At 38.9% G+C, this 15,171-nt stretch overlaps 1 protein-coding gene across 3 annotated transcripts in view; it reads left to right on the forward strand.

Moving 5' to 3' along the window:
* The window catches only part of Smad2 (SMAD family member 2), a 61,092-nt gene extending 48,124 nt beyond the window's left edge, over window positions 1-12,968 (forward strand). For all 3 annotated transcript variants that reach the window (XM_050151607.1, XM_050151608.1, XM_050151606.1), the window contains 5 exons: window positions 6,365-6,418; window positions 7,311-7,523; window positions 9,832-9,969; window positions 10,172-10,316; window positions 12,411-12,968. In XM_050151607.1, coding sequence (XP_050007564.1) covers window positions 6,365-6,418; window positions 7,311-7,523; window positions 9,832-9,969; window positions 10,172-10,316; window positions 12,411-12,534 — 674 coding nt within the window. In that variant the 3' untranslated portion in view covers window positions 12,535-12,968. The remainder of the gene's footprint in view (window positions 1-6,364; window positions 6,419-7,310; window positions 7,524-9,831; window positions 9,970-10,171; window positions 10,317-12,410) is intronic.
* The last annotated feature ends 2,203 nt before the right edge of the window (window positions 12,969-15,171 follow it).

A 15,171-nucleotide genomic window follows, 5' to 3' on the forward strand; every position in this document is an offset into this window, starting at 1 on the left:
TCGGTGTTGTCACAAAAATGAATTGTACCACTCCACAGTTGGTAGATGTTTCTCTTACCGGACAGAGTACTCAGTGTCCTCCCCCAAGTATTCTACACTGCTTTCAAAGTTTCAGTCACCCCGTGAATAAACACCTTTCATAATAGACCATGTCATCTTAGTCACCTGCCTTTAAGAATGATGTGAGAACAGAAGAGGGAGACCAGCTTTTCTGTGCTTCTTTAATTTAATAGCGAGTTCTGAATTAATAGTAATTTTTTTACACAAAGTACTTTGTTCCTGATCTAAATTTGATTAATTTCTGATAATTAACTATTATGTCCAATGTTAGGGAAGTTTTAGCATATAGTAGTGAATATTACATACTCCAAAACTTTAAGCTGTTTGTCAAGTAATAAACGCTGAAGCCCAGGGAAACCAAGTAGGGTACCTTTGAAAATGCTTTGATGTTATTGTCTAGCTTGATTTATTATTCAGCTTGTCTTATTCTAAGGATTAGTTTTATCTTAGTCACAGTTTTGTTGCTGTGGAGAGACTCTGACCAACTTTTAGGCAACTCTTAGGAAAGAAAGCATTTAGTTGGGGGCATCCGTAACTATTTTAGAATTTTAGTTCATAAGCATCATGGCAGGAAGCATGGCTGCACACTGGCAGGTACTGAGAGCTTCATCCCCATCCATAGGTGGAGAGTGTCCAGTGACACGTTTCCTCCAACAAGGCCACACCTCCTAATTCTTTTAATCCTTTTAAAATAATGCCACTCCCTAGTGACTAGGAGGCAAATATTTGAGCCAATTGGGGGACCAAATCTTACTCAAACCACCACAGTTAGTAATCCAAACTGGCCTGAAATTTACTGTGTGATCCAGGCTGCCCTCTAACTCAGATTGACCTGCCATAACCTTTGAGTGGTTGAATTATAGGCATAAGCTGCCTTCTCTAGCCTATCTAAATTATTTTTAAATGGATTATTAATGTTGGGGGAAGGGAAGAGCTTTCTATCAATTTTGTTGTTTGACTCCTTCCATCTGTTAGATGCCCAGGAAAGTTGCCTCTGTTGTAGTCAGTATTTATGTCTGACTGTATGAGTGGTAGATAAAAAGATAGATGATAATCTGATGATTGAAAATAGCAATTTACATATGTTAATGTATATTATACTTGGATTTTCAAATATGTATCCTTGCTCAGTATGCTTCAGTGACATTATCTTTGGTAGCCGTTACCATGGCATTGAAAGTGGGTACCATATAAAATTGAACATCATACATCACAAGTGAATCAGTATTTCATACTTGTAGTATCTGTATTAAGAACATGACTGTTCCTTATTAGTGAGGTTGTGGAAAAAGTGGAGCACTTATATATTGCTGATAATATAAATTGTTGTAACTATTTTAGGAAAGTTGGTTTTTCTTCAAAAATTAAATATAAGATTACTACGTAGTCCCATCATTTCACTCCTAGATCTATACCCAAGAGAATTTAAACAGGTCCACGTAAAACTCGCAAGAATGTTTTGTGTTGTAAACATTATATATTTCATTTCACAAATGGAAACAACCCAGCTGTCTACCACATTTTGAATGGGTGAACAACATGAGGTATGTCCCTGCAGTAGAAGTATGACCTACAGTAGAAGCATGGCCCTACTGGCACCGTTGAGAGCAAGATTAAGCCATTCAATTTGTGGTACTTTGTTATATAAGTTAAAGTTGGTTAATATAAAGCTAATAAGGTTTTGAGAATGTATTACTAATAATAATAACTTGTATTTAATAGTTTGTGAACTTTGTAGGTACTTTATTTTTAATTTTTTTGCTTTAAGCCTTGAGACAGGATCACACAAGATGGCCTAAAACCCGTCAGATTAGACTAGTTCTAGATTCGCAGGCACCATCCTGCCTCAGCCTCCCTAGTTGCTGGGATTACAGGCATGTACCACCATATTAGGCCATGATGTATTTTTTTTTTCTTGGTTTTTCAAGACAGGGTTTCTCTATGTAACAGCCCTGTCTGTCCTGGAACTCATTTTGTAGACCAGGCTGGCCTCGAACTCACAGAGATCCGCCTGCTTCTGCCTTCCGGGCACTGGGATTAAAGCCTTACACCTCCACTTGGCTCATGTCAGATATTTTAAGCATACAAAAAAAATTTGAGATGAAAGGATAAACTTAAGTAACTAGAAAATAGCCTACAGATTTTTTCTTAGGACCCAGTTCTATACTTGGAGCCAACATGAAGGTAAAGGAGACAAGTAGCTACAGAGTTGGCCTTGGCCTCCCCACATGCACCTTGGCATACATGGCACTCACAGGAATGTTTTGAAGGAAAATAACAATAGTTTTGTGTTATTTATGATTGTAGAATAAAGACATGCATAGTTCCCTATTAAGGAAGACTGTTAGCTGAATATTTTATACATGTTCTTTATCTGATTGAAAAAGTTCTATTCATTAGTTTATTGATTGATGATAGAAATCTCTTGGGTCTCATGCATGCTAGGCAAGCCTCTTACCACTCTTTGTACTCTCAGTTCAATTCCTATATTCTGTGAGATGGAGTCTCCAAAGTGGTTTTCCTAATGATAGTGTTAAGTGTGGGCAGGGTGGTTTTTTTGTTTTGGTGTGTGTGTGTGTGTGTGTGTGTGTGTGTGTGTGTGTGTGTAGGTCACTATAGCTGTAGGTAGCTGGGTTTAGTTCTGGGTCCTCTATTTGCTTCAGTCAGTGTATTTTGCCCTTTTACAACTGTGACTCTGAAGTACGACCACCGTACTCCACATGCAATACTGAGTTTAGTTCTTTGGTACTTACTCAAGTGAATTGAAAACATATCCTCCACAGAAAAATGTGACCTTGGGCGCTTATAGCAGCTTGACCATTTTCCCAGCACTCGGGAGGCAGAGGCAGGCAGACCTCTGTGAGTTCGAGACCAGCCTGGTCTACAAGAGCTAGTTCCAGGACAGGCTCCAAAGCCACAGAGAAACCCTGTCTCGAAAAACAAAAAAAAAAAAAAAAAAAAATTTATTCTCTCCCAGGGAGCTATCTGAAGGAACTCCCTGACTGATATGAAAGCGACAGGATGAAAAAATCTTCTAAACTCAGACCTACCTTCCTTAGTGCATGGCTTCTATACTTACAGTGCAAGGTGACTAAGGAGGCTAAAGATACTGCATTCAAATTCCAGGCCTAAGAAAAAGGAAAGAAAAAAGGGCTTTAAAATAAGCAAGCTTCCTCACTATACCAACCCCCGTTAGCACGCCTTCCTAGAGACCCACACAAGACATTATNAAAATTTTTTTTGAACAAAACAAAGATGTTGATAAATTGTGATACATCCGTACAGTGTCAGGTCATTCAGCATGAGGAAGAAATGACAACACATGGTGAAACTTTAAATATATATACTAAATAAAAAATGGTGATCGGTACAGGACACATACATGCTGTGTAATTCCAGCTGCTGGACTTCCTGAAAAGGCAGGCTGAGTAGGTAAAGCCATAAGCCATTAGGCTGATGTCTGTGATAGTAAAAATGGAGGTGCATATTATACATTTGTCAAAACCTACAGATAATAAATGCAAGAGTGGGCCTTGTTGTAAACTGTGGGCTTTGATAACAATGCATCTAAGTATGTTTAGCAATTATAGCATATCTACCATTGGGGTCTGGGAGCATAGATAGAGTGACAGGTATATATGAGACTTTTTGCACTTGATACTCAATTTTGGTATGACCCTAGAAATACTCTAAAAAGGAAATTGAGGGGTTGTTTTGTTTTGTAACGAAGTTTTAATATCACCTTTAAAGATACCCTAAAGTGGGTCCCAGAACTGGGGAAAGTGTTTACAAATGCATGAGATTTTTAGGAACTATTTTAATTTAAAAACATAGATGTCAAAAGAGGGGGAAAAGATAGTAATTAATAGGAATAAAAGTGGGTGAAAGTACTTACAAATTAAAAAAAATGATTAAAAAACCATCCTTTTAAGGATGTTAATTTGGCAGCTATCACCACACAGTGATAGTGAAAAAAAATACAACTTATGAGTTCTTGGTAGGACTAAACATTTTGATAGTGAACCTTTTTACTTAAGAAAACACACAGTGCTCCTTTTCTGAGAAACTTCCTACCAACATGCATGAACTTGTAAGCAAAGAATATACACAAATTTTTTTGGATGTTTTAGCTGTAGATAGGCACTTCCTGTCTCATCACATTTACAATATGAGTGTTTGTTTCATTGATCAGTTACCACTTGTTTAAAAGAATGCTTTCTAAAAAGATTGTGGTATTTGCTTAATTTAAGTTTTAAAATTTATAATGAGCCTTTCTTTTGTCACACCTGACAAATTAACAAACAGCAAGCTTACTGGTTCTAATGAGTGTCTTAGATATGTAAATGTTAGAAGATAGGAATGATTGGGCAGCTCTTCCATCTCCAGTTGTTTTGTCTGTATGCTTACTGGCCAGCAGAGGGCACCAGATCTCATTACAGATGGTTGTGAGCCACCATGTGGTTGCTGGGAATTGAACTCAGGACCTCTGGAAGAGCAGTCAGTCCTCTTAACCTGAGCCATCTCTCCAGCCCTTCATGATCTTTTTGAGACTTTGCCTAAACATGTAGAGGCAAATCCCATGCTGCTCGTGGGATTGGTGGTACTTGTAATTGTTGTAAGAGTATTTAATGTTTACAACAAATGTAGTTTAAATTCTGCATCTATGGATTACCCCCTCAATTTGTGTATTTATGCTTTGTATTTTCTGGATTAGATTTAGCATATTTAAAAAAACTGAAAAAAATTGGGTATTTCTATAAGAAAATAGAATTTAGTACAGCCAATTTCAATAAAGAAGTTAACTTCAGAGAATAGAGAAATCTCTTAGATTTGTTAGCTTGAATTTTGCAGAATCTCCTGAACTCTTAAAGAATGTTCTGTCAAAATACAGCTGAAATTGTTACCAAACATAGAAAATTACATAAATCTAAATTGCTACAAGTCTGGTCACAGAGCCTTCTAGCTGTCTCATGTGTTAACTAATTCTTACTATCTTACTTGAGACTGATGCAGAAGTTCTGAATAAGAGATTTATTGTTTCAGCTCTAACCAAGCCAAGTGTCCTGCTTAGTGGGAAAACCCTAGACACAATACAGGCAAGTGTGTCCCTTCTCAAAGCTGTTTATTAAAACGTGACATGATCCCCAATACAGGCTTCATTGTCAACTTAGAATCGAGTCACCAAACAAATGACCAAATGTTCTGCAGCCCTGATTGATACTCCGACCTTCCTATAGGTCGGTAAGCGATCAGTGCGAGAGGAGAGTGAGCAAAAGCAGATGTCACAGAACTGAACTAAAAAAAATAAACTAAGAGATATGTAAATGAAAATGTCCATTTAAGACAGGGCCACTTAGCCTGACATGGTGGCACACGTCTTGAAATCAGGAGGCAGAAGCAGGTGGATCTCTCTCTGAGTTGAAAGCCAGCCTGGTCTACAGTTTAAGTTCTAGGGGGACCTAGAGCTTCATTATTGAGACTCTGTCTCAAAATACAATCAAATAAAAAGACAGGGTCTCGTGTAGCCCACCTGTACTTATTTCCACCTGGCTCTGTGGCCGACGCTGGCCTTCAACTCCTGATCTTCTGCTTCTGCCTCCTAGGAGGTGGGATTACAGACATCCACTACCATCCTGGATTAAGACTGCGCTTGTGCAGACCATGTTTTTGTCTATTGTCAGTTAAACCTTGGTGGTGTTAATGGGAATGTGTGCTGGTACAATCTTTGTGGATGATAATTTAGCCAGGATCTATCAAAATTGCAAAGCCTTTTTGACCTGGCACTTTTGAGTTCCTTTCAGAAAAATTGGGGCTAATCAGAGCTGTGAGATCAGTTGTAGTCTCGATTCCTAAAGTCAGCAATCGTCTCTCAATTACTGTGATGTAAGTTAAGTTAGGCCACCAGCTGATACAGGGAGCTAGAAGAGCAATACAGAAACAGAGGCACAAATGGTTTCTAATGAGACAACTCATGAGCATGTTTAGAACTGTTACTGTGTGCTTTGAGAAGGGGGGACACAAAGCAGAAGTAGAGTCACTGATGTATTTCATAAACTATTTCTGGAAAGATATACGAAGAGCTGTCAGTAGTGGGCTCCTCTGGGTGGTGAGAAGACCAGTCAGTTTATATGGACCTCATGTTGTAGCCCCTGGCTGGATTAAACTAAAATAAGTCGTGTGTTTTTTTATCCTTGGGATGTAGTTCTCTGTATATTTATTATTGGTGAAAAAGTCAGAACCATTTTATTGGTACTTGATTGTAAGTTCTGGAGAAATGTCAGTATCCTTTTCTTCTCTGATGTAGGCTCCCCAGCGGAACTGTCTCCTACCACTCTCTCTCCTGTCAATCACAGTTTGGGTAAGTTGCTGTTACTTCCTACTGTTTTCACTGGATTAAAGAAAGTCCTCTCTGGGAATTATTTTTGTATGTATCAAAAATGTGGTTTATATCAGTGACATTAGGAAAGATGGGTACAATTGTTGGTGCTGCTTTCTATTGCAGGGTTTATAAGGCAGTCTGAGTCATTGAAACTGTTCTTTATGAAGTTGTATAGATTTTGATGGGTGTTTATTTCGGATGTATCTTATAAATTGTCTTGTTTTTTCCTTTTGTGATCTTCCTTATGATACATCTCAGTCAAAATGACAAATTAGTTGCATGTGATATGCATTTTCTGTAAGTTGTCCACTGGTGCCAAAACTTGCACATTTGTCCTTGACTCTGCTTCTTACATGTATGAAGGTAGACCATGTCAGGAAGTGTGCTTCTTACGTGTAGGAAGGTAGACAGTGTCAGGGAGTGTTTGTTTCTCCTACCGTAATATCTCTTCTTGGTGTAGCTTTCGACTTTACTTGGCTTTATGTTTTATCCTATCTGGAATTACCTTCTCCGTGTGTTTTAGAGATGCACCAACCACAGCAGGCTGACCCATAGTCTGGTTTTTGTTGTTTTTTTTTTTAAATTTTATTTTTTTATATTTTGTTTGTTTTCAACAAGAACTAGATGAAAACTAATAAATAATCCAACATAAATTAACTTTATGAGATGGGGAAATTTTTAAAAATTGTGTATCTGGTGTGATATATGGAAATAAATTTTATATGAAACACTGAAAATCTGGTCTAATCTGTTTAAACCAGTATAGATGCTCACATAGTGACTTCCTGAGCCTGTCTGTTGCCATGGAGTGTGTTCATGGCGTTCACTCTGTTTCGTATTGAGTTGTTCATACAGCATTTCTTCCCTTCAGATTTGCAGCCTGTTACCTACTCGGAGCCTGCCTTTTGGTGTTCGATAGCATATTATGAACTGAACCAGAGGGTTGGAGAGACCTTCCATGCCTCACAGCCCTCGCTTACTGTGGACGGCTTTACAGACCCATCGAACTCGGAGAGGTTCTGCTTGGGTTTGCTCTCCAATGTTAACCGAAATGCTACTGTAGAAATGACAAGAAGGCATATAGGTATGTCTTATTTTCTTTGTGTGGAAAGAAAAGTTCAGTTTACTCATAGTGTAGACAATATGTGGTATTAGGTCTAAAGTTTGTATGAAAAGGCCCAACTTTGTCTCCATCTGTGAACCGCTTTAAAAGAGCCTTGATGATTCTTAATCTACAAACTTATGTCTTTTTTTTGTTTGTATTTGACACTCTTTATAGTGAGAAGTCCTTTGATAAGTATATATTAAAAGTGATTAACATGCTCAGTCTCTTTTACTCAAAAAAGGGCAATGTTTAGTCTTGATCTTTTTCATTTTTTCCCCCTTCTCTCGGTGATTTTATATCTAATTCAGAATGCAGTCTGGAGCTTCAGAATAGAGTGGAGGATTTCTGACAGTCCCATGAAGCACGTTGGCCTGTGTGAGGTCAGCACTGCTTTCCCAGTCTTGCTGGGTGGGATGCTGCCTGCTGCTCCTCCACAGTAGAAAGTGGGGCATTCTGGAGAAGAGATGAAATGTAGACCCGAGAATCCAGGAAAGAAGCTTGTCAAACTGTGAAATATTCCCATTTGCTCCTAATTTAAGTATGAAAATGGTTATTTTTCATAGATCTTGTTTGCGTTAATAGATTTGTTGTAAGTTTTTAAAAGATCTTTTTTGTCTTTTGTCTTTTCGAGGGGACCACCATCCAGCTCTGAGATAAATCACACATGGAGGCTTATTCTTAGTTATTAATGTCCAGCCTAGCTTGACTTACTTCTTGCCAGCTTTTCTTAAATTATACCTTTTGCTTCTGGGCTTTTTATTTCTCTTACTTCTGTGTATCTTACATTCACTCATACTCCGTGGCTGACTGGGTAGCTGGATGGCTGGCCCCTGGTGTCCTTTTCTCCTTGTTCTTTTGCTCCTTCCTTTTCTCAAATTTCTCCTATTTATCCTCTCTGCCTGTCAGTCCTGTCTCAACATTTGCCGTTCAGCTCTTTAGTGGACTATCAGGTGTTTTAGACAGGCAAGGAATCACAGCTTCACAGAGTTAAACAAATGCAGCATAAACAAAAGCCAACACATCTTTACATCGTTAAACAAATGTTCCACAGCATAAACAAAAGTAACACATCTTAAAATAATATTCCCCAACACATTTTATCTTAGTTTTCAGTCTAATGTGGTAAGTTTCCATGATTATAACCCACATATACCCAGATTTTCTGGGAACCTTAGTGTTTTGTTTTTAACTGAAGGGGAAAGAGTTTAGAGCTGCAGATTCTGAGCATTGTCTGGTCAGTTTCTTCAGAGTTCTTCTGCCTGTTTGGGGTTAACCAGTTCCTCCTGCAAAAAACGATGTTGATTACCAAAAGTTGATGTATTGTGAAATGATAATGGCTAGGGAATGTGTTGGCTTTATGTGAGCTTCTCAAATTTGATTACATTAGGTCATCTTGTGTCCAGGGAACAGTTCCCCTGATTTTATCTACACTGTTTTATTTTCTGTTTATTAGACCTTTATATTTTAAAGAAAATTAGTGGTTTCCTCTGCCCTTGCTCGTGTCTCCCAGCAAAATTTTAGTTTACTATAATTTTAGATTATCTTTTACATTTTTTAGACTTTGGATTGTTAGTTTATCATGTGATCAGGGAATAGTCTGAAAAGTCTGCCTTTGTACTTATTTGCTGTTCTTTCCACCCTCCCCTGTGTTGGGGGTTTAATCAAGGGTTATGTTAGTGTTACACAGGCACACTGTCTCGGTGTATCCTCCAGCTTGAACCCTATCTGTTATTGATAACTAAATGCGTGGTTGGTGTTTCACAGTTCCAGAGTCCTCAGACGGTAGGAGGGCAACAACTGCATTTAGCCTCTGCACACGGTTTGCTGGTTGTTTCTCTGCTGCACTTCAGTTTTGTCTGGTGTGTGATTGCATTACAAAGTAGGCATTTGCATCGCAGTGTACATGAGACAGTTTTGAGTCTTTTCTTAACCTGGTGGTGTCTTTAAGGAAAATTTGCCCACACGATAGTTAAGGTTTTCAAAATTAGCTCAATTTTTAAACAAATTTTAAAGCAGCAAGTGATTTTGTATGAAACTGTCTCACTGTTGTGTACTTTTTCTATATTAAATTTTGTTTTGTGAGTGTTACTTTAAAAAAAAACAAAATTATTGTTAAAATTTCTTGGGGAAAATGCTGTGGTATATTTCAGAATTACAGCTCAGGAGGAAAGCATGACTGTGAGAAAAGGTCAAGGAAATATACCTTAGAATTCCTTCTATATGCTTCTCTCAGGAACACCAAAGAGAGTTAAGTGTCCTGAAACTAACCATGTGTGTTTTGTTTTAGGAAGGGGAGTACGCTTGTATTACATAGGTGGGGAAGTTTTTGCCGAGTGCCTAAGTGATAGTGCAATCTTTGTGCAGAGCCCCAACTGTAACCAGAGATACGGCTGGCACCCTGCAACAGTGTGTAAAATTCCTCCAGGTATGGATTCACCTAGGTAAATAAACTGTCATATCAACAGTCAAAATAGCATAAGTCATATCAGATTGCTTCACTAACTTTCTAATTGCTAATGATTTTAGGAATTAGGAACTAAATTGCATGCTCGTTCTAAACATAAATTCCCTTTAAAACTGTTTTCTAAAATGATATGTTTTTATATCTTACTGTTTCTCAATTCTAGGTTGTAACCTGAAGATCTTCAACAACCAGGAATTTGCAGCTCTTCTGGCTCAGTCTGTCAATCAGGGTTTTGAAGCCGTTTATCAGCTAACTCGAATGTGCACCATAAGAATGAGTTTTGTGAAGGGGTGGGGAGCAGAGTACCGGTATGGATCCCATGCTCAATTTCTAGTCTTCACTCTGGTTATTTGTAGTCCCTGTTGCATCTTCTGTAGCTCATTATATCTGCTTTGTACAGATCTTTATGTAGAATAATAAAAGAAAGTGGGTTAAGGACATAGCTCAGTTAGTGGAATGCTTTTGTATCACGCATGAGGTGTTCAAGGCCATGGTAAGCTACACGAAGTCCTTAGTTAAGAAAGTTGGAGGCCAGAAGATAAGAAACTGAAAAATTATGCACTTGTATTATAGGAGACTTGACTAAATTGTGTGTAGACATGCATTTTAACATAATGTAGAATGTTAAATACCATAAAGGGTGGATTTGAAAGGTTAGGTCATTTTATAAAATCATAGACGTCTTTGTATTCAGAGAAAGCTCTCTGGAGTGTCATGTGATCTGGGTTCTAGAAGATGCATATGGATTTCAAGAGATAGGAAAGGACAATGTGGGAGACTAACTCCGACAGCAGAGTACCAGTGTGATCAGAAGTAGAGCTGGACAGTTAGTTGAGATCAGCGGAGTAAGTGACCCCCTCTCCTGTGGTCTCAGTGCATTACCCCAGTCAGCCCATGTTAGTGTGCTGTATCTTCAGCCTACTGCACATGCAAGCACAGCAGAGATTCAGGCATGGAAACTCAAATGCCTGTACTTGGAAGTTGGCTAGAGCATACTGAAAACCTGTGAGCAGGGCAGCGATTCTGTGTGCTGCAGAGCTCTACATACATTCCTGGATTTTTAGTCCCCCCTCCCCCCACACACATTTAGATAATGTCTATATGTGTGTATCTTGTGTATATATGGATCTATGCTTGTGTGAATATAGGTGCCTGTGAAGTTCAGATGTAAACTGGGTGTTACAAGTGTTTGAGTTGCCAGATGTGGGTACTGCAAACTCAGTTCAGTCCTCTGAAAGAGCAGTACACACTCTCTAACTGTCTAGCCATCTCTAGCCCCTATTTTTCCAGTTCTAAATGCTATTGGGCATGAATTGTTTGCAGATGGAGAGCTGATAACAGCCTTTTCTCATGTTTAAAGGATGTCATGTTGAAAACTCAAAAGTAAATTTATTAACTGACACTGTAGCAAATAAGATAGAGCTAAAGCCAGTGCCCAAGACTATAGTAACAAGGGTTCTGTGAAGATCGAGCTAAAGCCAGTGCCCAAGACTATAGTAACAAGGGTTCTGTGACCCAGGGCATAGGCAATGGCCCCTTTGTTTAAAGCACCAGAAGATTTTAATTTTGCTTTTTAAAAGAGAAGCCCAAGGGATGTTGCTGACAAAGATGTTGCTCATTTTGATTCTAGAGAAAAGTCAGCTCCAGGTCTTAACATTGTATGGCAAGGATTTAGTTTGGGTTAGCAGGCTTTAAATTTGATTTTTTTTTTTTTTGACTTAAACTTCATTTGATACATTTAAAAGTAGGGTGACCTTATGTGTCAGTTTCCTTAGGGCACTCTTTCCTGGTTTATGTCTCTCCTCCTGCCTCAATTAATAGTACTACCTAAATTCTCTCTCATAGGTATCTCTTGACTATACTAATGTAACTTGAGAAGAAAAGGATGTTTTTGTAAATCTTTTCAAAAGATGAAATTCTGGGGAGATGGCTCAGTTCGTAAAAGCGCTTGCTATGCAAGCATAAGAACTTGAGACTGATCTCTAAGACTTCTAGGAACCAGACATGTCTGCATGGAATGGTATTGGGATTTGGGGACAGATAGATCCTAGGAACTTGCTGGCCAGCCATTCTAGCTAGTATAGGGAGCTTCAGATTCAATGGATGACCTTGACTCAAGGGAACAAGGTAAAGAATAATTGAGGAAGACACTCAACCCAAACTGTTTCCCCCATACAGCTCCTCTGGCCTCTGCATTTACTTGTACACACACATGCGCATACATGTACCCCACATAAATAGATACAATTTTTGAAAAAAAAAAACCATTACATCATTTTAGTAATAAAAATTATTTTCAAACTACTAATTCTATATACCAAATTGATAATTATTCTAAAAGGTAGCTTTTATTATGTACAGCCTTTTAATTTCCTAATTGTTTTTTGTGTTCTTTGAAACAGGAGGCAGACAGTAACAAGTACTCCTTGCTGGATTGAACTTCATCTGAATGGCCCTCTGCAGTGGTTGGACAAAGTATTAACTCAGATGGGATCCCCTTCAGTGCGATGCTCGAGCATGTCATAAAGCCCATCACTAGTCGAGTCCATCAAGAGACTTCGTGTAACAACCTCTCTGTCATAGTATTTGTGTATGATCCCGTGGACTGTTTGCTATCCAAAAATTCCAGAGTGAAAACAGCACTTGAGGTCTCATCAGTTAAAGCACCTTGTGGAATCTGTTTCCTATATTTGAATATTAGATGGGAAAATTAGTGTCTAGAAATGCCCTCCCCAAAAGGGGAAGAAAAGACTTAAAGACTTAGTGATGTCTTGTTGGGCATAAGACAGTGTCCCAAAGGTTATTAATAACAGTAGTAGTTATGTGTACAGGTAATGTATCAAGACCCAGTATTGCAGTACTATGCTGTTTGTATACATTTTTAGTTTGCATAACTGAGGTGTGTGTGCTGCTTCTTGGTCTAGGCAAGCCTTTATAAAGTTACAATACCTAATCTGTTATTCCCACTCTCCGTTATTTTTGTGTCTTTTTTAATATATAATATATATATATATATTAAGATTTTCAAATTATCGTTTAGAAGCAGATTTTCCTTGTAGAAACTAATTTTTCTGCCTTTTACCAAAAATAAACAAACTTGGGGGAAGAAAAGTGGATTAGCTTGGAAATCTTTACCCTTTATATGTCCAATGGATCTTAGCAATCATTCTTTCTGTGTGTATTTATTTCCTGCTTAATTTCATTAGAAGGAAACCTTACTGGAAACTTCCGGGCTCTTCATCCCGTTTCTGTTTTGATACAAAACAATACAGCATGATGTCATTGTGGTAAATAGTTGCACTAATGGCTGCTAGGGTAGTTAATCCTGGGTCCAGTGATTTGTGGGGAGTGAGCCTCTTGTCTTAGAACCAGACTCCCCAGATGATAATGGACTTGTATAACCTGCTAGTCTGATTAACTTTCCTCTCAGAACATGCACAGGTCACAATATAATTATTTTCAGGGCTGCTCTAGAATCATCTCAGTATGTGTTTCCTTCTTCCAAAGCCAGTCTAGTAATAAAGGATCTTTCTGTAAAGGCAGCTGACCTTCTGCCTCATTTCGCTTAACTACCAGATTGTATTACAAAACGGCCCTTTGGTAAATGTACTTGTTTCTGCAAATACATAAGCATGACACTGAGGTGTGGTCAGCAGGTGGGGCCATCTGTTTCAAAGTGTGCTGTATGTGATTCATCAATGGGATGTTATATTACCTAGCTTCAACATTTTAAAGGTTGGGAGCTAAGCCGTTATCAAGATTTTTAGCCTGCTTTTACCTGCAGTCTGAGTTCTTGACTAATCCTCCTGGGTGTGTGGATCATGGACCTTTCTGCTCTGCAGTAAGGGGATTCCAGCTGTTCTGGTAGTCCTCCGCTTTGCAGCACACAACAGTCATGTTCAGTCTTGATTCCCATCTCATTTGCAGCTCCATACAAATGGAGAATACTTCCTGATCTCCTTTTTGTAAATTTTCGTATTTTTGCAGACAAATACCTTTGGTACTTACTCTTTGAAACCATACTCACATGTATGTACAAACAATCATTTTCGATGCTTTTCAACATTTGTTGTTTTCTATTTGATATTCCCATTTTCTTATATTTGTGTGCGTATGTATGTGTTCATGTAAATTTGGTATAGTAATTTTTTATTCAAATATTTATTGTTCACCTGTTAATGTGCCATGAACTTTCTTAACCTTTGGGTAAAGGTGAACAAGATAGCTCTAGTTCCTGCCTTTGCTGAGATAGCAGTTGACTGAGCCCATGCTCAAGTGTCTGTAGGAGGTAAACAGGGTACTGTTTAGAGTATGACAGATAGGATGCTTCTGGTAGGACAACAGGAAGGCATCTGGGAAAGTGATGCTTGAGCTAACACATAACCTAAAAGGGGTGAGCCATGTGAAGAGCTGAGTGAGATCAGCACTGCGGCCACAACATCAGCCCCAAAGGCCCAGCTCACGGAGGCTATTGGGCATCATAATTACATACATACCTGCACACACCCAACTGTAAACATTAGAGTAGCTCTTCAGCTTGTAATGTTTTGAAGGTGGCACTGCTTTGGGATCGGCTGCTTGTCATCTCACTGTATTCCAGTCCTCAGATCCTCGTTCCTAACAACGCTCTCTCACGTAAAGATTCACCAGTATGGAGAGCTGCTGCTGCACACTGATGATCACTGCTTCTGCCGCCCGTCTTGGGAGAGAGGAAATGTCCTGGGCATCATTGCTTCTGAGCTGCTGGAGAAAATCGTTGTAAACTGCCCCTCATTGGAAGTTTTCACAGAAGTAAAGCTTGTGCTGTCGGGATAGTTGGAGGCCGCAGGCAGCTTTGGAAGTGGTGGAAGGTTATCAGACAGGCTAAAGTGATGCAGGCAGTGGGACACATCTCCATGGTTTGGGTTCCAGATGATACCCAGGGCCTCCTGTTGGTTGATTTGTCCTGATTTAAGTTACCTGCATTATTTAGCATCTCTGATCAATGGGAATTTGAAAACCTTTTTTAGGCCAGTCTTTGGAATACCACTGAATTGGGCTCTGATTTAAAGACGCTTTCCTGCTAGAATCTGAGCCATACCGGTTAACACTGACTGCATCGTGGTATATGTACATTTAGTCAGTCAGCATAGTTTTCTGATGCCTGTTGTTTTCCCAGCCACT

The sequence above is a fragment of the Alexandromys fortis genome, unplaced genomic scaffold (assembly GCF_014885135.2).
Source record: "Alexandromys fortis isolate MF-2015 unplaced genomic scaffold, M_Fortis_MF-2015_v1.1 scaffold_71, whole genome shotgun sequence".
Taxonomy (NCBI): domain Eukaryota; kingdom Metazoa; phylum Chordata; class Mammalia; order Rodentia; family Cricetidae; genus Alexandromys; species Alexandromys fortis.